The following is a 24,006-nucleotide window of genomic DNA, read 5'->3' on the forward strand; positions in this document are numbered from 1 at the left end:
CATAATTCTTGCATGGAACCATTCCTCATATGTTACTTGATTTAAAGCTAGTAATGGACACGTTTTGAAATTACTCCTTCTGGCATGCTGTAAAAAAAAAGAAAAAAATAAATTAAACCATTACCAAATATGCATCTAAAGACCAATTTGGGGAAAGTTGTTACAACTGATAGTGTAGTAACCAAATGATAATGTATCACCAACCGATAATGTCACACAAAAAATTGACCGATACTGTATCACTAACCGATAATGAAATAGAAATTGACCGATAGTGTAGTAAAAATGTACTATACTATCAGTCGATTGTTGTTACATTATCCGTCTTAACCGATAATGTAACAAATATTGACCGATAGTGTAGTAACAATTACTACACTATCTGTTACATTATTGGTTAATGATACAGTATCGGTCAATTTGTGTGACATCGGTTGGTGATACATTATCCGTTGGTTACTACATGATCAGTTGTAACAAAAGTTCTGTATAGTTTGTTTAAAATACAACAATAAACCAAAAGGAGGAGGAGCCTGCAAATACACTGTTGCCAATGGAAATGTGTCTTGCAAATAAAGCCAAAAGAGCTTTGCGATTATTGTAGTGACATGTTTTCTGTTTGTATCTTCTCATATTTCAGTAACATCCGTCTAAAATTTATTATTAAAGCTTTATTTGCAAGAAACATCTCCATTGGCAATAATGTATTTGCAGGCTCCTCTTCCTTGTGGTTTATTGTATTAAAAACAAACTATACAGACATTTCCAAAAATGGGTCTTTAGACACATCTTTAGAAATGATTTTATTGATTTCTTCAAAATGACAGCAGAAGAAATAACTTCAAAAGTTGTTTAGTGCCATTACAAGCTTTAACTCAAGTAAGTCTTTCAACAATAATTTTGTCATTGGCATTTCTGTACCTCTAACTTATGTTTTCAGAGCCGTTTTAAATGAACTGAGAGATGTCCTTTGGGATCAGGATCAAAAGTGATATCACAAATGAAACACATTTACCTGGGGCTCTTCTCTCTCCTTCTGGATCTTTTCAGAGATGTATACCTTTAGAATATGTATTTCCTTTCACAGTATCGAAAGTTTATGAACTGGGGAAATACGTTTTCTCCTTTGGCAATGAGGTTGTTGAATGTGACATCTAGTGACAAAATTTGGACTTTTGTTCAGCCTCCCTCAAGAACAATCTGCTTCAATGACTTTCCCTTCACATTTTAGTTGGTAATGTTGGTCTAAAATATTTAATTATTAAAAGAAAAGTTTGATAACTTATTGACATAACACCAGAAAGCCTCTGCTAGTACATGAAAAATATGTACTATTAATAGATATATTCTGCTCATTCTTTGTTGTGGAATTTCTACCGTCATGAAATGTACAACATACAAGACAAACTTGCCGTTTATTGGGGCCGTGAATATGGTTCATGCCTGACATCAAATAGCTTGTGGATTGGCACATCTCATGGATGAGCACATCTCTTATTCTCGCTCTTGAGAGAGAAATCACAATTGACTACGCTTTGAATATATTTGCTACTGAAAAACATTCCTCCTCCTTTAGCCATGAGTTAGTTGCACGATGCTCCTCCATTGGCAATGGCATTTGCAAAATGCTCCTGCTTCGATGAGTACTTCTTTTATTCTAGCTGGTGATAAAGAAATATAACAAGTGACTACGCTTTGAGGCTCTTTGCTGGACAAGACATTTTCTCTTTTGGCAATGAGGATGTTGTTGTATTCCCTTTAACAGGATGTAATTATACTTATTTCCAACCTTTTGCTTTCACATTGCGTCTTCCTTTTCCGCAGCACATCATAGCTGTGTTTTTTTGAAAAACATTATACAATGTATATGTGTAAAAAATAAATAAACCATTAGCAGATCAGTGGCGGATCCAGCATTTAAACAGCCATCATGTGTCTGGCTTACATGTACATATGAACTCTGACAACAAAGAGATGTGTGCAACACTTCCAGCCACTGGTTGGAAGAATGCTCCTGGTGGAGCTATTGGTCAGGATCTCAATCTGTAAACATCACAAATAGAAAATGCCAAATACTCATAAGGGTGTTCATCGATGGGGGTAACACCACGTTCCTTTCCTTGTCAATAACTGTTTTGTCTTTGGCGTGCCCTATTCCTGGCTCAGCTTCCCCCTTCCTCTTGCTTAGTCCATTCCTGCGGTCAGCCTCACTGACAATCAAAATATTCCTGTTTCTGGCTATTAAAACAAGTCAACTCTTTCTGCCAGCTAGCACTGCCGGGTACCTTTGTACCGGTTCTGTCATCCTCTTCTCAAACTCTCTTTGGCCATCCTCTTAACTAATTGCACCAATAGGGCCCCTATCAAGAGCACAGGAAACTTCTGGAGGTTTTTTGCCTCCTCTCTGCTCTTCAATCTTCAAGAAATGTTCAGTGGCAATGGCCACCTGAGTTGCCTCACCCAATTTTTCCGGTCTTTGACGGCGTTGGAGAAATGATATCTTCAGGCTGTTCTCGTCCGTCATCATCAAACTCTGGATAGGACAGTGCTGTGAGTTCTCTCACGGCTTGGCCCAATTCCTGCAAACCCTCTTTGGGCCTCTGTTTTCTGTGACGGAGGACCATCATGTGGGGGAGGTCACTGCTGACACTCACATACCCTTGTGAATCTGAGTTCCCAGGTGCCTTACAAAAAACATTTCAGTTGCACATGCATCAGTGCCTGCCATATTTTTTCTTCCTTCTGTCAAACAACTTGGGGCTTCTTTCCCAACATTTCTGCACTCTTTTCTATAAATTTTCTCTTTTTGTAGGTGCTCAAAATCATCTCTGGATCTTTCTAATTCCTTGTCACTGCTCTGGGCATTTATCTTCAGTTGGGCTAGCTCTTCCTCAAAATCTATTGCTATAATGTTTGCGTCTATCTTGTGCAAACATATTGACCTTTTTGCCCACCATTCAAGCATGCTATAATACTTTATTCACTCTGAGTGAAACTCAAAGCAAGATTCTTTTTTGCATACAGAGTGTGGTCACCCTAAAGTGCCACTGTTTCCTGCCTATTCGGGTGTAACTAGCTCTCGAATACCACCTGAATACATAAGTGTCAAGTGAGAATTCAAGAGGAAAAGGTTATTTTTTACAGAACTTTAAACTTGCTCGTTTGTCTTGACATTTCAAGCAACTTCGTCACCCTTCATCAGGAGTAACGGTTCCTGTCTGGCCATTTAAAAGTGGCCTGAGCCAGACACTGGTCCCGCACGTGACTCGGCATGTAGCTGCCTAGTCCCTGTTCATGTTCTCGGTTTTCCTAATCCTGAGAGTTTCTTACATCCATCTTGTAAATCAAACTGTTTCTCTGCAAGACAAAAGAACTTGGGTATAAACAGGACAGTGCTAGCATCCTTTTAAGTTCACAATGAAAAAATATATGGATGGTGAACATTTCAAAACAGAAACTCATTAATGCTGAGCAATCGATTTTGGCAAAAGATCTCAAGTATGATGTAACACTAATGCATTGCATTGGTAAAACAGTGCATTGCAGCCACTGAATTTGCATGGAAAACACTCCATACTCCACAAGCAGAACTATTGAGATCGAAAGTAGCATCCTATCTATTTGGAACCAAGCTCCCTAAATCAAACTTTATACAAAGGAAGAATGTGAGGCCATCAACAAACTCGAGAAAGAAAAGACCATCGTCATTCTACCAGCAAAGGGAAAGCAACAGGGGACACGACAGATTACACAGATATGTCCAGAATGTTGGCAGATGAAAAGACTTATTTGAAACACCCTACATTAAAGTACATCGGAGACTGAAGACCATCTTCGCTGCCCCTGACAGAATAATACCCAGAATTTGGAAACGGCTAGTATGTAGAATTGCCTAACAGACCACCTCAACTCCAAAGAAGAAACAGGAAACATCAAGTTTACCTACTTGATGAGAAGTAGGAAGGCAGGCTTCGTTTTTGGACAGGCTAGTCTGTCAGTATAGATCACGTCATCCAATTGTTGGACTATGTACTGAACACCACCACCTAAACCAGCTCCTCACAGGCCACGGGCGTACTGGCCACATGCTACACAAATGGCATATGAAGCCAACACCTGAGTGTGACTGTGGAGCTGCTGATCAGACAGCAAGGCACATTGTCAACGAGTGCCCGATCAAAAAACTGGACGGTGGCATCGTTCGTTGGGCCAGCTGTGATCCGATTGCAACACGTTGGCTGTCAGACATGGACCTTGACATTTGATTCGCCGACTTTAACATTTGATTCAGCGCTGCATACGAGAGAGAGAGACCACCTCTTTAATCCAAGGCACCACCTGCAATCAAGGAATCGGAGTGGCAATGAGAAGCCATGTATCACCTATTTTTGCCAGGCGATCTGTGCATGGAATAGTGGAAACAGAAGGAAGGCCATCCTCACTGCCATCCTCTGACAACATAAAACCAAGAACTTGGAAATGGTATAAAGATGATATGTTCAAACATGTTAAGATAACCTGTGAGGAGAAGCAGGAAGGCGGGCTTCCTTTTTTGGATATGCTAGTCAAGAGGGATGACGGCACTGAGAGAGATATACTGTAATAAGAACCACATGGATCAGTACCTGTACTTCAACTCGCACCACACTCTCGATCAAAAACTATATTTGAATAAACATGTACACCTTGACTGAAAAGACAACATCAATTCTGAAGAGGATGACAACAGACGAAAACAATCACATCAGAGCATCATAAGGTAGATGCATCTACCTTGATTGGTCTTTCAAATGTGTCACTCATCACAGGCAGAAATGGCCCCCAAAACAAAAAAAATCCAAGGAGAGTCTCAACATGGATCAGGAAAACCCCAAGTTGTCTTTCCATACGTTGGATGGGTAACCGAAACTATTGAACGATACATGTGAAAAGCAGGGGTGTCCACAGCACGTAGACCAGTTAAAACTTTAAGACAATTACAAGTACACCCTAAGGATAGACATGATCCACATGACACCAGAGACTTCATCTGCAAAATGCCCTGTGCAAACTATACCAAAGCCTACATAGGGGAGATGGGGAGACAATTGTGGTGAGACTAAAGGAACATCATAAAGATGTGGAAACAGTGTCACATAGGAAATACACAATAGCCCAGAAAAAACTTCAATGGCATGCAGCTTAGGAAAAGCAAACAATTGATTGAGAGAATTGCAAAGTAATAGACAGAGAAACAGTTGATTGACAAGGTGAATGAAAGAAGAAATCTGGATTAAGAAACTGAGAACATGAACAGGGACGAGGGGAGCTTCATGCAGAGCCATGTGTGGGACCTGTGTCTGGCTCGCGCCAACTTAATGGCCAGACAATTACAACTTCTGGTGAAGGCTAACGATATTGCTTGAAAAGTCAAGAAAAATAAGTCAGTTTGATTGTGTGAAAATAATGTATTGCCTCTTGAATTATACATAATTCACAATCAGATAATTAACCCTTAATTATTAAGGGGTGCCAACCTATCTGATTCCTATCATTTCATGTGTACTATCACTTATCCCACTTCTGACACCTTTTGTCGTGGCCCAGAGTGGGTGCCAATAAAATTCTGGCCTGATTATCCAGTGGTCTAGCGTGAAGGCCAGGGGAGCAAAATATGTTTCAGAGAATATACTGCAAGGCAGTATTGCCACACAACCACACAACCACACAAGGATGAATTATATATCACATTTAATGACAAACAAACATGCAGGCAATCAATTATAATGACATATTAAAGCAAATACATCATTTGATGAATGTCACTTGAATCATTAAATATTTTTTACACTTCAATAACAATGTGAACTACATGTACAGTAGATCCCTTCAGACATCCCTTCATAAGGTGATTTTTGCACAGAATATCCTAGATCAGGTGACCCTTTATCAGGTGAACTTTGATCTGGCCTGTCTCTTGATCAGATGATCAAGTAATCTTTGATCCGGCCTGTCTCTTGATCTGGTGATCTTTGATCCAACCTGTCTCTTGATCAGGTTAGGCCTTGGTCTGGTGATCTTTGATCTGGCCTGTCTCTTGATCAGATGACCAAGTAATCTTTGATCAGGCCTGTCTCTTGATCATGGTGGTCCTTGATCAGGTTTTTCTACACGTGAGGTGCTCCTGCATCAGGTGCATTACTGTACTGGGCACTCCTAAAGTTTCCAATGCAGGCATATAAATCCTAATGTATATATTCCTACAGATCACTTGAGAGTCATCTTCTCTACTGCTGTGTCGCTATGCGCTTTTCCTTTCTTCTTTTTCCTTTCTACAAATAATGAATACTTTACTACTGATTTCTGCCTCTTGTATAACTCCTCTCTGATCTTATAAACTTGCTCTTTCTTCCTTTTTCCACGATCCCCATGCACCTTAATCAACAATAACCCTCTTCTGCAATGTATGACTGATTTTTACCTCCCCTCCATGGATACACTATAGGCTCATTATTTTACTCAGTTTTTGGAAACCTTGACACTAAGGAATTTGCGTTGGGTGATGTAAATTCACTATTAGGTTTTGCCCTTCACCAATAAAAAACACACTGCGTACTTTGTGTGTTACCCCCCCCCCCCTTCCAAGTGAAAGTCAGAAAAATCACCACCCTGATATTTTGTACCGAAAGACCACTCAAGGGAAACAATAAAAGTGGTTTTAATAGACTGGTGGTCTTTCTATACAGGTTGATTATATTTGCCCTACCTTGCCTTAAAGGGAAAATACAACATTTGCAAACATTGAAGAATAAAACGACAAAGTTTTTACGAAATACCTAACTAGGATGTTGGTAAATGACAGTCTTAAGCAGCCTGTAAAATAATGGGACCTTGTGTGAAGTTATTTTCAAGAAAATAGTATTTTTGTATACATTTCCAGCAGTGGTCGGCCGACCACCGTTGGAAAAACCTTACTATTTTTCAACTACTGCTCCTACATTTAATTTACAATTTTTTTCACTCCAAAAGTTGTTTGCTATTGGTTACGTGTTTATGAACGGGTGCAGGCCAGCTAGACTGGTTCCCTTACCTAACAATTTTCCGACATCTATAAATTGATGCATTTTATCTTTAGTGGAGTCAGGGAACCAGACTACATAAACATTTTTGTTTTTCTCGATTTTTCCAGCATTTCGAACACAAAACTTCAAACATGTCAGTTAAACAATATTTGATCTATTATACTAACCCCTCAAATAGTTCATTTCTGAAAATTACTACAAAAGCCAATGATATACATTCCCTTTAACACTGGGGTCGGGATACAAATGTACATGTAGTTGGATTAACCTGCCTCAGCAACCATTATTATATTGTGTCTATGTACATGTACATGTACATGTGTTTCATTTCATTGATGTAAGGGTGTGTTAATATTTTGCATCTCATTTAAAAAAAAATTGTTTTTTTTTTAAGGGCTGGGGGGTTGGGGAATTTCAGCATGTAAGAACTAGCTACGCAGAAGCGCATTTCGGGCATAACGACGGGGATGTTTGTCACTAAGTGCCATATATTTTGGCTCTGAAAGGAGCCGTTGGGTTTGATGCGGCCCAGTATGGGCCAAATATGGGTAAAGTTTTTTGTTTTGTTTTTTCAAACTTTTTTTGAAGGATAACAGAGATGACTGGCTTGCGACTTGGCGAAGTTGTAGGTTTTCTGCTGCTACCTTCTCCTCCATGTCCATGCAGGCATTGACAAGAGAACTTGCACCTTTCATGATTGCAAATGTTTTTATGTCATTGAGAAATGTCGCAAATTGTTCATAGTTCTTGACACTTGTGGATGGAGCTCATTCTTGGTCTTCATCCCCATCGCTGTCAGGGTCTGCCGTATCATCGTGAAAGGGCTTCTGCAGATCACTCACAGAGGAGGCTGTACCATTAACTGAGGTTGCCAATTCTTCATCAATGACGACCAGTTCCTGGATGGAGATGTCCAAAGCCTGACGACCAGCAGACTCCAGCGCCTCGTTTTCGGTGGCTGTGGTTTCCTCATCTTCAGACAGTACATCTTCTAAGACTCCACATCGCCGAAAACATTTCTGGATTGTCGAGGCATCAACATCTTTCCATGATTGGTCTACCCAGTAGATGGCCTGCAAAACACCCGTTTTCTTCATCAGTTCAGGGCCGGTCATTTCTTTGTCTGCCTCCAGTTTCTGCAGGATACTTCTTAGTTGCTTCTTCCAGAAATTCAGTTTCAGTGTTTGAATGATGCCCTGATCCATCGGTTGCATCACTGATGTTGTGTTCGGGGGGAGGGGGGGGGGAAGAGAAAAACCAGTTTAATGTTCTTCAGCGGCAGGTGTGGATGGCTAGTGGCGTTGTCCAGCAACATGACAATTTTCTCTTCTTGCGTCCCATCTTCTTGTCGAGCTTCCTCATGTACAGCTCGAAGACATTGCTTGTCATCCAAGCTTTCTTTTTGGCGTGGTACATGTACGTAGTCCACAGGAAGATCTGCTCTCTTGAGTCTACCAAAGCACCTTGGTATGATGGACTTCCCAATGACTAGCGGCTGTTTCTTCTCTCCGAGGGCATTAGCGCACAGCATTACCGTGATTCGCTCCTTGGATCGTTTTCCATCAGAGCAATCTACTCCCTTGATGTGATGTGAGTAATCAATGGAATCCTTGAAGAAGAGGCCGGTCTCATCCATGTTGTAGATGTCCTGGAGGTCGTAACCAGAAGTAAGTTCCGGGACTTTCTTCATCCAATCCTCAACACTGTTGCTGTATACGCCACCTTTCTCACCACTCATCTTCCTGTAGACAATGCTGTGGCGCATCTTGAAAGACTCCAGCCAGCCGTTTGATGCCATGAAGTCAGAAACCCCAAGCTCCTTTGCGATTGCCAGCACCTTTTCCTGAAGGAGAGGTCAGGACACGGGGAACATTCTTGCAGTAGAATCCTTAAACCACTCAGCAAGGCAGTGATCTCCTCGTTACCCGTCTTGCGAATTTTCCTCTTGCGATCAAGAGGAACATTCCCCTCAAACTCTTCCAGCCACTCACTCTTCCTCTTGACAATGTTCTGGACTTGAGTTTTACCGCAGTGGTGGCCTCGCATGCCCAGATTGTCGACAAAAGTGCGACAACTCATCTTCTTTTCATTGTGCATCTTGATGACTTCGATTTTCATCTCCAGCGACAGCTGATTTCGAGACGACTTTCCTGGATTCGGACTCGAAGAATTCGGAGCCATATTCTCTCTTTATCGGATGTCTTCAAGGAAAGATATAACCTGAAGACCAGTTTACCTGCTTACCTCCACTTTCTTCGCTTCTCTCTTCGCCTGTAAGAAAATGGCCAAAAATATGCTTTATTCGATGATAAGTTAACCCCAATTCCCTATGATATACTACAAACCATACCCATTCTGGCAAATTCCAACACGATATGAGAAACTGCACACACATATTTCTCACTTTTTTTGCCCTTTTCACACTAAACAAATGTCGGGTTGACGCAGGGTTGACGCAGGTTTGAAAACATGCATCGTTACACTGAGATTCATTTCGCTCCAGACAGGTTGAAATTCTTGCCAGGGTTCAAAAGAGTAGAAACTGAGCATGATAAGCTTGATTTGCACGAAACAAGTGTGAAATGATGCGGGGTTGAACATGGGGTTGAAAAATCAAAAACTCAACCTGGGATGGCACTGGGTTCGCCCAGGGTTGAGTGCAACCCGGGTTGAGAGGCTCTAGTGTGAAAAGGGCTGGAGGTGTGCCAACCCAATGTAAAAGACGGTCAATGTAGTGGTACTGTACCCATCCTGACAGATTCCAACAAAACATGCCGTTGGGGTTTGATGGGTTGAGTTCTGCTAGGGTGAAGGATTCTTGAATATTTTCAGATTTGTTTTCTTATTACTGCAATTTGTATCGTTATGAATTACCAGGATGAATTGATACATACTTCCCTCATCCTCCTCCTGGAATTCTCCTTTTGCTTCTGCCGCCTCATTTGCTCGCTTTGTTTTTTTGTATACATATCTAAGAAAAACATAAAAGAATTGGTAAGTGAAACTGAGATGATCGATAGGTGAAATATACATGAACATCAACATTTGGATAAGGCAGGTTGGCTAATAATTTTTTTTGTAATTTGGCACATGAAAAGCCCAAGCTGGAAGCAATAAATGTCGCTAAATTTAAGTGTCTTATGTTTGAGAAAAAGCGAATCAGTGTGAGCTAGGTAACTTGTAAATCTTTTCTCTGCAAATGTAAAAGTCGATTTAGTAAACTCTGTGCTGAATTTCCCCACAGCCTCCTCTGGCACTTCCTCCACAGCCTCCTCTGGCACTTCCTCCACAGCCTCCTCTGGCACTTCCTCCACAGCCTCCTCTGGCACGACTTTCTCTCCTCCCTCCTCCTCTGGCACGACTTTCTCTCCTCCCTCCTCCTCTGGCTTCCTCCTCTTCCTCTGCCTCTCTTCCTCTTCCTTCTTTGCCTTCTTAGCCTCTCTCTTTGCTTCCCTCCTCCTCCTCGAGTAACCCCTCTGCCTCCTCCTCTGCATGTCACCACTTTGCTTTTTTCTATTCATATTTGACTCTGGCTCGTCTTCTTTCTCTCCGAAATGAGTTCTTCTCTTATTCCAGCTGGCGAGAGAAAAATATAACATTTGACTACACTTGGAGAATCTTTACCAGTAAAGGATGTTTTTTCTTTGCCAATGAGGTTGTTGAAGTGTATTCACTTTAACAGGATGTTCTTAATTCCAGCCTTATGAGGCGTTTGACCTATGAGGCGGAATATAAATGTTTTGCCTCATACGTCCGACGCCTCATAAGTCCGGAGTTATGAGGCGTCAGACCTATGATGAGGCGTAGGACTTATGATACGGCCCCTTACGAGTTGATTACTTCCTCTTGGCATGATTTTCACACCGCCCTAACCAATATCTGATGTCTACACTCATAACAGCCCCAAAGTATCAAAGGCGCACCTTTGCCATTGTTTTCTTCAACCCCAGGTGTCCAGCCATCTGTCCTCCATGATGTTCGGCTAACACTTCATTTCTTAGGCATGAACGTATTTACAATTGATTTTGACATCAAGGGAATAACAGTGTGAGGAGCCGGTCTTCATTGCGTGATAATGACCAGGTTTGGGGGTGACCGCTGTTAATGGACGGAGACGAGGTCGAGGTCCATTAACAGCGGTAAGCAGGTCTTAATCAATCTTAAGACAATCTTAAGACCAGATTGTAACCTGCTTACCTCTGCTTTCTTCTCTTCTCTCTTAGCTTCTCTCTTCGCCTATAAGAAAATGGCCAAAAATATGCTTTATTCGATGATAAGTTAACCCCAATACCCTATGATATACTAGGAACCACATCCATTCTGGCAAATTCCAACACGATATGAGAAACTGCACACACATATTTCTGACTTTTTTGCCCTTTTCACAATAAACAAATGTCGGGTTGACGCAGGGTTGACGCAGGTTTGAAAACATGCATCGTTTCACACTGAGATTCATTTCGCTCCAGACCAGGGTTGAAATTCTTGCCAGGGTTCAAAAGAGTAGAAACTGAGCATGATAAGCTTGATTTGCACGAAACAAGTGTGAAATGATGCGGGGTTGAACGTGGGGTTGAAAAATCAAAAACTCAACCTGGGATGGCACTGGGTTCGCCAAGGGTTGAGTGCAACCCGGGTTGAGAGGCTCTAGTGTGAAAAGGGCTGGGGGTGTGCCAACCCAATGTAAAAGACGGTCAATGTAAGTTGTACTCTACCCATCCTGACAGATTCCAACAAAACATGCCGTTGGGGTTAGATGGGTTGAGTTCTGCTAGGGTTAAGGATTCTTGAATATTTTCAGATTTGTTTTCTTATTACTGCAATTTGTATCGTTATGAATTACCAGGATGTAATGATACTTACTTCCCTCCTCCTCCTATTATCTTCCTTCTTTTTTTTCCTCCTCACTTCGTACGATTGCTTCTTGGTATACATATCTAAGAAAAACATAAAACAATTGGTAAGTGAAACTGAGATGATCGATAGGTGAAATATACATGAACATCAACATTTGGATAAAGCAGGTTGGCAAATAATTTTTTTGGTAATTTGGCACATGAAAACCCGAAGCTGGAAGCAATAAATGTCGCTAAATTTAAGTGTCTTATGTTTGAGAAAAAGCGAATCTGTGTGAGCTAGGTAACTTGTAAATCTTTTCTCTGCAAATGTAAAAGTTGATTTAGTAAACTCTGTGCTGAATTTCCCCACGCTAGGAGTCCATAATTGATGTAGGACAAAATTAAAAGTGTTGTATGAAGTGAGTGCCATTCTCATTGTGGTGGTGACCTTATTCACATGGGATCAAAGATTGTTAAAAGTTAGGTCTACCTGCAGTGGAAACTGGCAACACCAGAGCAACTGCTGCTAGTTTAGCCATCAATGGCATGATGTCTCCCAGCCTTGAAGTGATGGTCTGCATCATTTCAGAGGGAGTTAGAGTCAAGTATTCCTGGTGCATGAGGTTAATTAAAACATCATACTCGACTCTTGCTCCCTCAAAGTCAATGCTGAACCTGTCGCACAGGGTCTGTAATTATAGGAAAATCATATCATAAAGAGATGAAATGTGAATATAATACATTATTCCACATTAGATTGGGCAAAAGTCAGTCAAATGAGATACATTGAATTCATTGTCACAGTGAGCACATACCTCCAGTTCCAGGTATTGTTGCAGGTCCACATCAGCTGGATTGAAAACATTGAACGCTTTCAGGATGTGGTTATCTGGGAATCGCTGCTCAATGTTTTCAATCACTTTGGCCAAATACTTCTTGAAGATCTAAAGCAAGTATAAGAAAAGAAGAGTTAAGCTGTACCTCCGATTATGAATAAGTTTCCTGCATCTATTTTTCTGGCAAACAGCAAAGCCGGTAACACTCAATTATTACCTGTTTCATGAACTTCTCCCTGTCCCCTGTCTTGATGATGATTTTCTGTTCTCTCAAATCGTCGATGACCTGGTCAGTTGTGTGAAGATATTGTCCTCCCTCACTGTCTTGGAGCTTTTTAGTGATGCTAGTGTGCCATCGATGTGCATATCAATGACAGTGAAGTCCAAATATCTCTTCTGTTTAGGTAAATAATAATGTGATTCATGAAAGTAGGCCCTCAAACTATATGTGACCGGTTCTGTCAAAAGTAGGCTTTTTGGGTCCCCCCCCCCAAAAACAATGAGTTTTGTGTAATTTTAAACTACAACCCCTCAGTTTTCATTTGATACTTCATTTATTTAATCCTTGGCCGATAAAAAAAAATTAAGTATCAAATTAAAGCTGAGGCATTGTACTGTAACAAATTACACAAAACTACTTGGGGGCGGGGCACAAAAGCCTACTTTTGCCTGAGCCGCTCACGTCTAAAAAAAAAAAGGGGAAATTAAAACTTGCCTGAAATATTTTGGACAATCTGGCAAGCAGTGGGAGAACATCACACAACATCAAGAGTGTGGCAACAAAATCATACGTCTTGGCAAAAGTTGCCAACCCAAGGGCCACAGCCTCATGTCTTTCCGAGGCCTCCCTCTCTAGACTCATGATAACTGCAGGTAGTGTTTTCCTCAGTGCATCTACAGCAGCATGATGGGACAGCCACCGGACATCTTTTGCCTGCTTCAGTTTCAAATGTGGTGAATGCACAATATCCTTGAAATGTAATGAGTGAAATACAAAATTGAATTGGATAAGGAACTGCTTATAGTTAACCATGATTTTGCTCCTCCAAAATATTATTACAAGCAATTTCACATCAACCAGACAGAGTGAGGCCAATATATTTCATTCTTAATTTCGGCTGACCTGTATTGCTTTTAGCCCACTTGTTCGCACCGATGAGTACTCATAGAAGCGAAACAGTTGTCCGAGTATGCTCTTGAACTTCAGGAGATATGGGATGCCTTCAGCTGACTGTGCAGCAGCTAAGGCAAGACGATGAGCAATGCAGTGTATGTTTACAAGCTGTTTGTTTGTGCTCCGTAGCTTAGCTGCAACCTGTACACAGGTATAAAATTGAACAGAAACCAATAGTTGTTATTTATTCTGGCAATATCCTTAACCCTAACCCACCTCACTCCTCCAAAATCCTCCTGGCGGTTTTGGAGGATTCTAGAGGATTGAGGATGAATGGTGATTGAATCAAATGAGGATTCTGGAGGATTGAGGATGAATGGTGATTGAAGCACATGAGGATTTTGGAGGATTGAGGATGAATGGTGATTGAAGCACAAGAGGATTTTGGAGGATTGAGGATGAATGCATTTTGAGGCAGGACTGTCTGATGATTTTGAAGGATTTGGCGTTGGTTATCCTTCATTTAAACACGAGTGCAAAGTTTTGGGATGAGGAGGATTTTGGAGGATTGAGGATGAATGCATTTTGAGGCAGGACTGTCTGACAATTTTGAAAAATTTAGGCGGAGTTGCAAAATTTTGGAAAATTTTGGAGGATTGAGGATGGTTGTAAGCAACAAGGGCCTAGGGGGTTAGGGCTAAGTAAAAAAATACTATGTCTGCAAAGATCATGTATGAATCAAGATGCAAAACTGAGAACACATACCCCGTTGTGTTGGCCCACCATAACATTAGCACCATCTGATCCCAAACCCACAAACTTTGTCTGGGGTAGGCTCAAGGATTGGAGCATGTCTTGCACTGCAGTTGTTATAGTTTGTGCGAGACCATTAGGTAGATCAACCACTTGGAGGAAAGAGGTAGTCACCTGCAACATTAAACAAATCTGTTTGAATATCGATTTTTAAAGAGTGTCAAAAATTCTTGAACAAGTTAAACAAAAACAATTGAAAATATGTAAAAACAAAAATATATATAATGCATTTTGTAAACCAAACAGATAAAATCATACCTTCCCAGATTTCGGGGAGAGGTACTGGGCAAAGATTATGAGTTGATTGAGCACAGCAACATCTGTTGTTTCATCTATGAGGAGGCTGAAGCATGGGCTTTCTTGTAAGCTCTTGTGGATCTTTTGCCGGGTTACAGTGGCGAGAACCTCAATCATCTCCTGCATCGTTCGTTCTGACCGGTAGTTTGCATTAGCACCCTGAAATAAGTTCGAAAAAGAAACATGAAAGAAACATTGCTTGAAAAATATTATAATGCCTATAGAATACACTTTATTTAATTTTAAAGCGCAATTTTGAATCAATTTACCTGGTCAAGATTAGTCAAGTACGTGCAGCCAACATCTCTAACAAGGTCCAGTAATGGACTGTAGTTGGTTGTGTGTGGAACTTCTTGCTTTGCCAGCCAGTACATACAACGAAGACTAGCAAGAAAAGCCATCCGTTGTAAGCTGACTTGATGCTGTAGTGCTTCTTTAATTCCTTGCGTGGACCGTGCACTGGCCTCCAATGTCACAGCGTTTTTGTGGATTCCGCTCTGTGCATGCCGATCTAAACTCTGTTTGGTGATTGAGGTGCAAGGAAGATTCACCCATACCAATGTCTCCCGCCGCCCAATGAAATGCTTCTGGCACAAGGAGCACATCATTCCTGCATTAAGCAAGCAAAATTTCATCAAAAACCGAAATGCCCGATACTGAAAATTTGATGAATTATTGAAAGTACATGTTTTTTTTTTAATCCAAATAGGTCTCATTTTAAAAAATATATTTTTAAGAGTGCTCAAGTTATTATTTCTTTTACATCTTGTTGATATCTTATCTTCGAAAACTGTCCCTATAAACAGAGACATTCCGTGTTTACAGGGACACATTTTGTCCCCCGATCGGGGGATTTCTGCGTTATTGAGGACAATCCGCGAGTTAGTGCGTGCGCCCGTACTGTTGAACATACCTGTTTCGTCGGCAGTTGCTTGGAGCCACGAGTAGCTGGTAAACCATTTTGGATCGATACCCGTTTTTCGTTTTTTCTTGTCCTTGGCCGTTTCTCCCGGCTCCAGAGCTGCCCCTTTTTCGGTTCCCGTGCACGTGCCGGAGCTTCCAGGTCCATCGCACTCTGAATTTCCCCTTTTCGCGGGCGTGCACTTTATTGGCTTAAAGAATAGACCGATTTTTGACTGCTTATCTGCCATGATTGTACACAGAGAACTGTGGCAGCGAAAAACTTTGTAACCTCAATCTCGGTAATTTTACACGAAACGAAGCGTGATCGTACCTGTCCGGGATCGACGTTGCACGAAACGGCATGGCTGCAGCTAGCTAGCCAGCCGGAGACACGTTGTGTGCATACATCGTACATAATGTACACGTCCATGTACAGTACAAGGTATGCACACAACGTGTACGTTGCTGTACTGTGGCCGGCTATCTAGACTCGACGTTGATCGCCAGCGCACACGGCCTCAGCCGGGCGCAGGAAACTCGTTCGGCGGTAAGCATAGGTCTTGACGTAATGCACACATGACATCATGCATCAAAATTCAGAAATTTATGCTTTTTGGGTCAAGATTTTTTATTGTCAAATCGAGTAATGACGTTTGAAATGATTATACCGTGCGTGTTAATGGTGTTTGCAACAATAATATTGTGCATATCGGGGCTTGAAAAAACTGACCGGTATTTTTTTCTGTGTATCGGGCCTAAATTCCAGCGTATCGGGCCGATACGCACGTTTGTACGTGGGGAGAAGCCTGTCATTAGAAGAAAAAGTTTCATAATTTATTGACATTACGCCAGAAATCTTCTGATAGTACATAACAAATAGTACTACATTGTATTCTGCACATTCTTTGTTGTGGAATTCGCTCCCTCATGAAATATAAAATGTACAGTACAAACTTGTCCTTTATTGGGGCCATGAATATCGTTCATGCCTGATAGCCTGTGGATTGGCACATCTCATGGATGAGTATACATCTCTTAATCTAGTTCTTGAGAGAGAAATCTAACAAAAGACTATGCTTTTTGTTGGAGAAAGATGGTCCTCTTCCTTTGGCATTTAGGTAGTTATACGATGATCCTTCTTGAACAATGGCATTTGGAAGATCCTCCTCCTCCTTCAGATTGGCACTTCTCGTTGATGAGTACTTCTCTTATTCTAGCTGGCGAGAGAAAAATATAACATTTGACTACACTTTGAGGCTCTTTACTGGTAAAGGATGTTTCCCTCCTCCTCCTATTATCTTCCTTCTTTTTTTTCCTCCTCACTTCGTAAGATTGCTTCTTGGTATACATATCTAAGAAAAACATAAAACAATTGGTAAGTAAAACTGAGATGATCGATAGGTGGAATATACATGAACATCAACATTTGGATCATTTTGTTTGTAATTTGGCACATGAAAAGCCCAAGCTGGAAGTAATAAATGTCGCTAAATTTAAGTGTCTTATGTTGGAGAAAAAGCGAATCAGTGTGAGCTAGGTAGCTTGTAAATCTTTTCTCTGCAAATGTAGAAGACGATTTAGTAAACTCTGTGCTGAATTTCCCCACGCTAGGAGTCCATAATTGATGTAGGACAAAATTAAAAGTGTTGTATGAAGTGAGTAAAATATGTTAGGGAATATAAAATTGAAGCCTTAATAATGGCTATATTTTTTTAAACATAATTGATGTCCCTTCTGTCCCCGCAACTTCCCTTCGCTCTTCTTCATCCTTCTGGGTCTTTGCGGGGATGATGTACACCTTTTGAATCTGACATCTGGTGAAAAAAATTAGCACTTTTGTTCAGCATCCATTTGAAGCTGCGACTAATCCAAGATAGCTCTTGTTCACGTCTTAATGGGTTATGAACTTATCATAAAATAATGGACTTGAGACTTGACTTGATTTGCAAAAACTTGACTTGGGATTTGACCTGACTTTGAAAAAAATTATGCCTCTTGAATATGACATCTTGTGAGAAAATTGGTGCTCCCTCAAGAACAACGTGCTTCAATGATTTCATTTCACATTTCATTTCATCATTAACTGAGGTTGCCAATTCTTCATCAATGACGACCAGTTCCTGGATGGAGATGTCCAAAGCCTGATGACAGGCAGACTCCAGCGCCTCGTTTTCGGTGGCTGTGGTTTCCTCATCTTCAGACAGTACATCTTCTAAGACTCCACATCGCCTAAAACATTTCTGGATTGTCGAGGCATCAACATCTTTCCATGATTGGTCTACCCAGTAGATGGCCTGCAAAACACCCGTTTTCTTCATCAGTTCAGGGCCGGTCATTTCTTTGTCTGCCTCCAGTTTCTGCAGGATACTTCTTAGTTGCTTCTTCCTGAAATTTAGTTTCAGTGTTTGAATGATGCCCTGATCCATTGGTTGCATCACTGATGTTGTGTTCGGGGGGGGGGGGGGGGGGGGGGAAGAGAAAAACCAGTTGAATGTTCTTCAGCGGCAGGTGTGGATGGCTAGTAGTGTTGTCCAGCAACATGACAATTTTCTCTTCTTGCGTCCCATCTTCTTGTCGAGCTTCCTCATGTACAGCTCAAAGACATTGCTTGTCATCCAAGCTTTCTTGTTGGCGTGGTACATGTACGTAGTCCACAGGAAGATCTGCTCTCCTGAGTCTACCAAAGCACCTTGGTTTGATGGACTTCCCAATGACTAGCGGCTGTTCCTTCTCTCCGAGGGCATTAGCGCACAGCATTACCGTGATTCGCTCCTTGGATCGTTTTCCACCAGAGCAATCTACTCCCTTGATGTGATGTGAGTAATCAATGGAAGCCTTGAAGAAGAGGCCGGTCTCATCCATGTTGTAGATGTCCTGGAGGTCGTAACCAGAAGTAAGTTCCGGGACTTTCTTCATCCAATCCTCAACACTGTTGCTGTATACGCCGCCTTTCTCACCACTCATCTTCCTGTAGACAATGCTGTGGCGCATCTTGAAAGACTCCAGCCAGCCGTTTGATGCCATGAAGTCAGAAACCCCAAGCTCCTTTGCGATTGCCAGCACCTTTTCCTGAAGGAGAGGTCAGGACACGGGGAACATTCTTGCAGTAGAATCCTTAAACCACTCAGCAAGGCAGTGATCTCCTCGTTACCCGTCTTGCGAATTTTCCACTTGCGATCAAGAGGAACATTCCCCTCAAACTCTTCCAGCCACTCACTCTTCCTCTTGACAATGTTCTGGACTTGAGTTTTACCGCAGTGGTGGCCTCGCATGCCCAGATTGTCGACAATAGTGCGACAACTCATCTTCTTTTCATTGTTCATCTTGATGACTTCGATTTTCATCTCCAGTGACAGCTGATTTCGAGACGACTTTCCTGGATTCGGACTCGAATAATCCGGAGCCATATTCTCTCTTTATTGGATGTCTTTAAGGAAAGATATAACCTGAAGACCAGTTTACCTGCTTACCTCCGCTTTCTTCGCTTCTCTCTTCACCTGTAAGAAAATGGCCCAAAATATGCCTTATTCGATGATAAGTTAACCCCAATTCCCTATGATATACTACGAACCATACCCATTCTGGCAAATTCCAACACCATATGAGAAACAGCTTACACATATTTCTGAATTTTTTTGCCCTTTTCACACTAAACAAATGTCGGGTTGACGCAGGGTTGATGCAGGTTTGAAAACATGCATCGTTACACTGAGATTCATTTCGCTCCAGACCAGGGTTGAAATTCTTACCAGGGTTCAAACTGAGCATGATAAGCTTGATTTGCACGAAACAAGTGTGAAATGATGCGGGGTTGAACGTGGGGTTGAAAAATCAAAAACTCAACCTGGGATGGCACTGGGTTCGCCAAGGGTTGAGTGCAACCCGGGTTGAGAGGCTCTAGTGTGAAAAGGGCTGGAGGTGTGCCAACCCAATGTAAAAGACGGTCAATGTAAGTTGTACTCTACCCATCCTGACAGATTCCAACAAAACATGCCGTTGGGGTTAGATGGGTTGAGTTCTGCTAGGGTTAAGGATTCTTGAATATTTTCAGATTTGTTTTCTTATTTCTGCAATTTGTATCGTTATGAATTACCAGGATGAATTGATACATACTTCCCTCATCCTCCTACAATCCTCCTTTTTCTTCTTCCTCCTCACGTCATAGCTCTGTTTTTTTGTATACATATCTAAGAAAAACATAAAAGAATTGGTAAGTAAAACTGAGATGATCGATAGGTGAAATATACATGAACATCAACATTTGGATAAGGCAGGTTGGCAAATCATTTTTGGCACATAAAAGCTGGAAGCAATAAATGTCGCTAAATTTAAGTGTCTTATGTATGAGAAAAAGCGAATCAGTGTGAGCTAGGTAACTTGTAAATCTTTTCTCTGCAAATGTAAAAGTCGATTTAGTAAACTCTGTGCTGAATTTCCCCACGCTAGGAGTCCATAATTGATGTTGGACAAAATTAAAAGTGTTGTATGAAGTGAGTAAAATATGTTTGGGAATATAAAATTGAAGCCTTAATAATGGCTATATTTTTTTAAACATAATTGATGTCCCTTCTGTCCCCGCAACTTCCCTTCGCTCTTCTTCATCCTTCTGGGTCTTTACGGGGATGATGTACACCTTTTGAATCTGACATCTGGAGAACAAAATTAGCACTTTTGTTCAGCATCCATTTGAAGCTGCGATGAATTGATACTTACTTCCCTCCTCCTCCTACAATCCTCCTTTTTCTTCTTCCTCCTCACGTCATAGCTCTGTTTTTTGGTATACATATCTAAGAAAAACATAAAAGAATTGGTAAGTAAAACTGAGATGATCGATAGGTGAAATATACATGAACATCAACATTTGGATAAGGCAGGTTGGCAAATCATTTTTTTTTGTAATTTGGCACATAAAAGCTGGAAGCAATAAATGTCGCTAAATTTAAGTGTCTTATGTTTGAGAAAAAGCGAATCAGTGTGAGCTAGGTAACTTGTAAATCTTTTCTCTGCAAATGTAAAAGTCGATTTAGTAAACTCTGTGCTGAATTTCCCCACGCTAGGAGTCCATAATTGATGTTGGACAAAATTAAAAGTGTTGTATGAAGTGAGTAAAATATGTTTGGGAATATAAAATTGAAGCCTTAATAATGGCTATATTTTTTTAAACATAATTGATGTCCCTTCTGTCCCCGCAACTTCCCTTCGCTCTTCTTCATCCTTCTGGGTCTTTACGGGGATGATGTACACCTTTTGAATCTGACATCTGGTGAACAAAATTAGCACTTTTGTTCAGCATCCATTTGAAGCTGCGATGAATTGATACTTACTTCCCTCCTCCTCCTACAATCCTCCTTTTTCTTCTTCCTCCTCACGTCATAGCTCTGTTTTTTTGTATACATATCTAAGAAAAACATAAAAGAATTGGTAAGTAAAACTGAGATGATCGATAGGTGAAATATACATGAACATCAACATTTGGATAAGGCAGGTTGGCAAATCATTTTTTTTTGTAATTTGGCACATAAAAGCTGGAAGCAATAAATGTCGCTAAATTTAAGTGTCTTATGTTTGAGAAAAAGCGAATCAGTGTGAGCTAGGTAACTTGTAAATCTTTTCTCTGCAAATGTAAAAGTCGATTTAGTAAACTCTGTGCTGAATTTCCCCACGCTAGGAGTCCATAATTGATGTTGGACAAAATTAAAAGTGTTGTATGAAGTGAGTAAAATATGTTTGGGAATATAAAATTGAAGCCTTAATAATGGCTATATTTTTTTAAACATAATTGATGTCCCTTCTGTCCCCGCAACTTCCCTTCGCTCTTCTTCATCCTTCTGGGTCTTTACGGGGATGATGTACACCTTTTGAATCTGACATCTGGTGAACAAAATTAGCACTTTTGTTCAGCATCCATTTGAAACTGCGATGAATTGATACTTACTTCCCTCCTCCTCCTACAATCCTCCTTTTTCTTCTTCCTCCTCACGTCATAGCTCTGTTTTTTTGTATACATATCTGAGAAAAACATAAAAGAATTGGTAAGTAAAACTGAGATGATCGATAGGTGAAATATACATGAACATCAACATTTGGATAAGGCAGGTTGGCAAATCTTTTTTTTTTTGTAATTTGGCACATGAAAACCCCAAGCTGGAAGCAATAAATGTCGCTAAATTTAAGTGTCTTATGTTTGAAAAAGCGAATCAGTGTGAGGTGGGAACTTGTAAATCTTTTCTCTGCAAATGTGATGACGATTTAGTAAACTCTGTGCTGAATTTCCCCACACTAGGAGTCCATAATTGATGTAGGACAAAATTAAAGTGTTGTATAAAGTGAGTAAAATATGTTTGGGAATATAAAATTGAAGCCTTAATAATGGCTATATTTTTTTAAACATAATTGATGTCCCTTCTGTCCCCGCAACTTCCCTTCGCTCTTCTTCATCCTTCTGGGTCTTTACGGGGATGATGTACACCTTTTGAATCTGACATCTGGTGAACAAAATTAGCACTTTTGTTCAGCATCCATTTGAAGCTGCGATGAATTGATACTTACTTCCCTCCTCCTCCTACAATCCTCCTTTTTCTTCTTCCTCCTCACGTCATAGCTCTATTTTTTTGTATACATATCTAAGAAAAACATAAAAGAATTGGTAAGTAAAACTGAGATGATCGATAGGTGAAATATACATGAACATCATAATTTGGATAAGGCAGGTTGGCTAATAATTTTTTTTTGTAATTTGGCACATAAAAGCTGGAAGCAATAAATGTCGCTAAATTTAAGTGTCTTATGTTGGAGAAAAAGCGAATCAGTGTGAGCTAGGTAACTTGTAAATCTTTTCTCTGCAAATGTAAAAGTCGATTTAGTAAACTCTGTGCTGAATTTCCCCACGCTAGGAGTCCATAATTGATGTAGGACAAAATTAAAAGTGTTGTATGAAGTGAGTAAAATATGTTAGGGAATATAAAATTGAAGCCTTAATAATGGCTTTATTTTTTTAAACATAATTGATGTCCCTTCTGTCCCCGCAACTTCCCTTCGCTCTTCTTCATCCTTGTGGGTCTACGGGGATGATGTACACCTTTTGAATCTGACATCTGGTGAAAAAAATTAGCACTTTTGTTCAGCATCCATTTGAAGCTGGGATGAATTGATACTTACTTCCCTCCTCCTCCTACAATCCTCCTTTTTCTTCTTCCTCCTCACGTCATAGCTCTGTTTTTTTGTATACATATCTAAGAAAAACATAAAAGAATTGGTAAGTAAAACTGAGATGATCGATAGGTGAAATATACATGAACATCATAATTTGGATAAGGCAGGTTGGCTAATAATTTTTTTTTGTAATTTGGCACATAAAAGCTGGAAGCACTAAATGTCGCTAAATTTAAGTGTCTTATGTTGGAGAAAAAGCGAATCAGTGTGAGCTAGGTAGCTTGTAAATCTTTTCTCTGCAAATGTAGAAGACGATTTAGTAAACTCTGTGCTGAATTTCCCCACGCTAGGAGTCCATAATTGATGTAGGACAAAATTAAAGTGTTGTATGAAGTGAGTAAAATATGTTTGGGGATATAAAATTTAAGCCCATTAATAATGGCTATATTTTTTTAAACATAATTGATGTCCCTTCTGTCCCCGCAACTTCCCTTCGCTCTTCTTCATCCTTGTGGGTCTACGGGGATGATGTACACCTTTTGAATCTGACATCTGGTGAAAAAAATTAGCACTTTTGTTCAGCATCCATTTGAAGCTGCGATGAATTGATACTTACTTCCCTCCTCCTCCTACAATCCTCCTTTTCTTCTTCCTCCTCACGTCATAGCTCTGTTTTTTTGTATACATATCTAAGAAAAACATAAAAGAATTGGTAATAGAAACTGAGATGATCGATAGGTAAAATATACATGAACATCAACATTTGGATAAGGCAGGTTGGCAAATAATTTTTTTTTTGTAATTTGGCACATGAAAACCCCAAGCTGGAAGCAATAAATGTCGCTAAATTTAAGTGTCTTATGTTTGAGAAAAAGCGAATCAGTGTGAGGTGGGAACTTGTAAATCTTTTCTCTGCAAATGTGATGACGATTTAGTAAACTCTGTGCTGAATTTCCCCACACTAGGAGTCCATAATTGATGTAGGACAAAAT

At 40.5% G+C, this 24,006-nt stretch overlaps 2 protein-coding genes and 2 pseudogenes across 2 annotated transcripts; all 4 read right to left on the reverse strand.

The window, feature by feature from the left end:
• Positions 1–2,456: 2,456 nt before the first annotated feature.
• LOC119726913 lies at positions 2,457–9,253 on the reverse strand (annotated as a pseudogene).
• Positions 9,254–12,363: 3,110 nt separating this feature from the next.
• LOC119726915 lies at positions 12,364–13,706 on the reverse strand. The gene is made up of 4 exons (XM_038198765.1): positions 13,374–13,706; positions 12,953–13,097; positions 12,715–12,843; positions 12,364–12,588 (listed from the first exon to the last, which is right to left on the reverse strand). Exons 1-4 carry the CDS (start codon positions 13,595–13,597, stop codon positions 12,373–12,375), a joined length of 714 nt encoding a protein of 237 aa, XP_038054693.1. The 5' UTR covers positions 13,598–13,706; the 3' UTR covers positions 12,364–12,372.
• Positions 13,707–13,843: 137 nt separating this feature from the next.
• Positions 13,844–15,319, reverse strand: LOC119726916 (zinc finger protein 862-like). The gene is made up of 3 exons (XM_038198766.1): positions 14,921–15,319; positions 14,615–14,776; positions 13,844–14,050 (listed from the first exon to the last, which is right to left on the reverse strand). Exons 1-3 carry the CDS (start codon positions 15,083–15,085, stop codon positions 13,844–13,846), a joined length of 534 nt encoding a protein of 177 aa, XP_038054694.1. The 5' UTR covers positions 15,086–15,319.
• Positions 15,320–18,372: 3,053 nt separating this feature from the next.
• On the reverse strand, positions 18,373–19,428 carry LOC119726143 (annotated as a pseudogene).
• Positions 19,429–24,006: the final 4,578 nt, after the last annotated feature.

This window comes from Patiria miniata, unplaced genomic scaffold (assembly GCF_015706575.1).
Source record: "Patiria miniata isolate m_02_andy unplaced genomic scaffold, ASM1570657v1 HiC_scaffold_2, whole genome shotgun sequence".
Taxonomy (NCBI): domain Eukaryota; kingdom Metazoa; phylum Echinodermata; class Asteroidea; order Valvatida; family Asterinidae; genus Patiria; species Patiria miniata.

Bases quoted from the DNA above. Each gene is read 5' to 3' on its own strand.
- LOC119726915 (XM_038198765.1), bottom strand. From the start codon at position 13,597: ATGAGTCTAGAGAGGGAGGCCTCGGAAAGACATGAGGCTGTGGCCCTT. The intron at 13,098-13,373 runs GTAGTTTTGTGT...TCATTGATATGC, and splicing joins CTTTTGTGCCCCGCCCCCAA to ACATCGATGGCACACTAGCA. The intron at 12,589-12,714 runs GTATGTGCTCAC...CTATAATTACAG, and splicing joins AACAATACCTGGAACTGGAG to ACCCTGTGCGACAGGTTCAG.
- LOC119726916 (XM_038198766.1), bottom strand. From the start codon at position 15,085: ATGCAGGAGATGATTGAGGTTCTCGCCACTGTAACCCGGCAAAAGATC. The intron at 14,777-14,920 runs GTATGATTTTAT...TTAATGTTGCAG, and splicing joins TCTCCCCGAAATCTGGGAAG to GTGACTACCTCTTTCCTCCA. The intron at 14,051-14,614 runs GTATGTGTTCTC...ACCTGTGTACAG, and splicing joins TGGTGGGCCAACACAACGGG to GTTGCAGCTAAGCTACGGAG.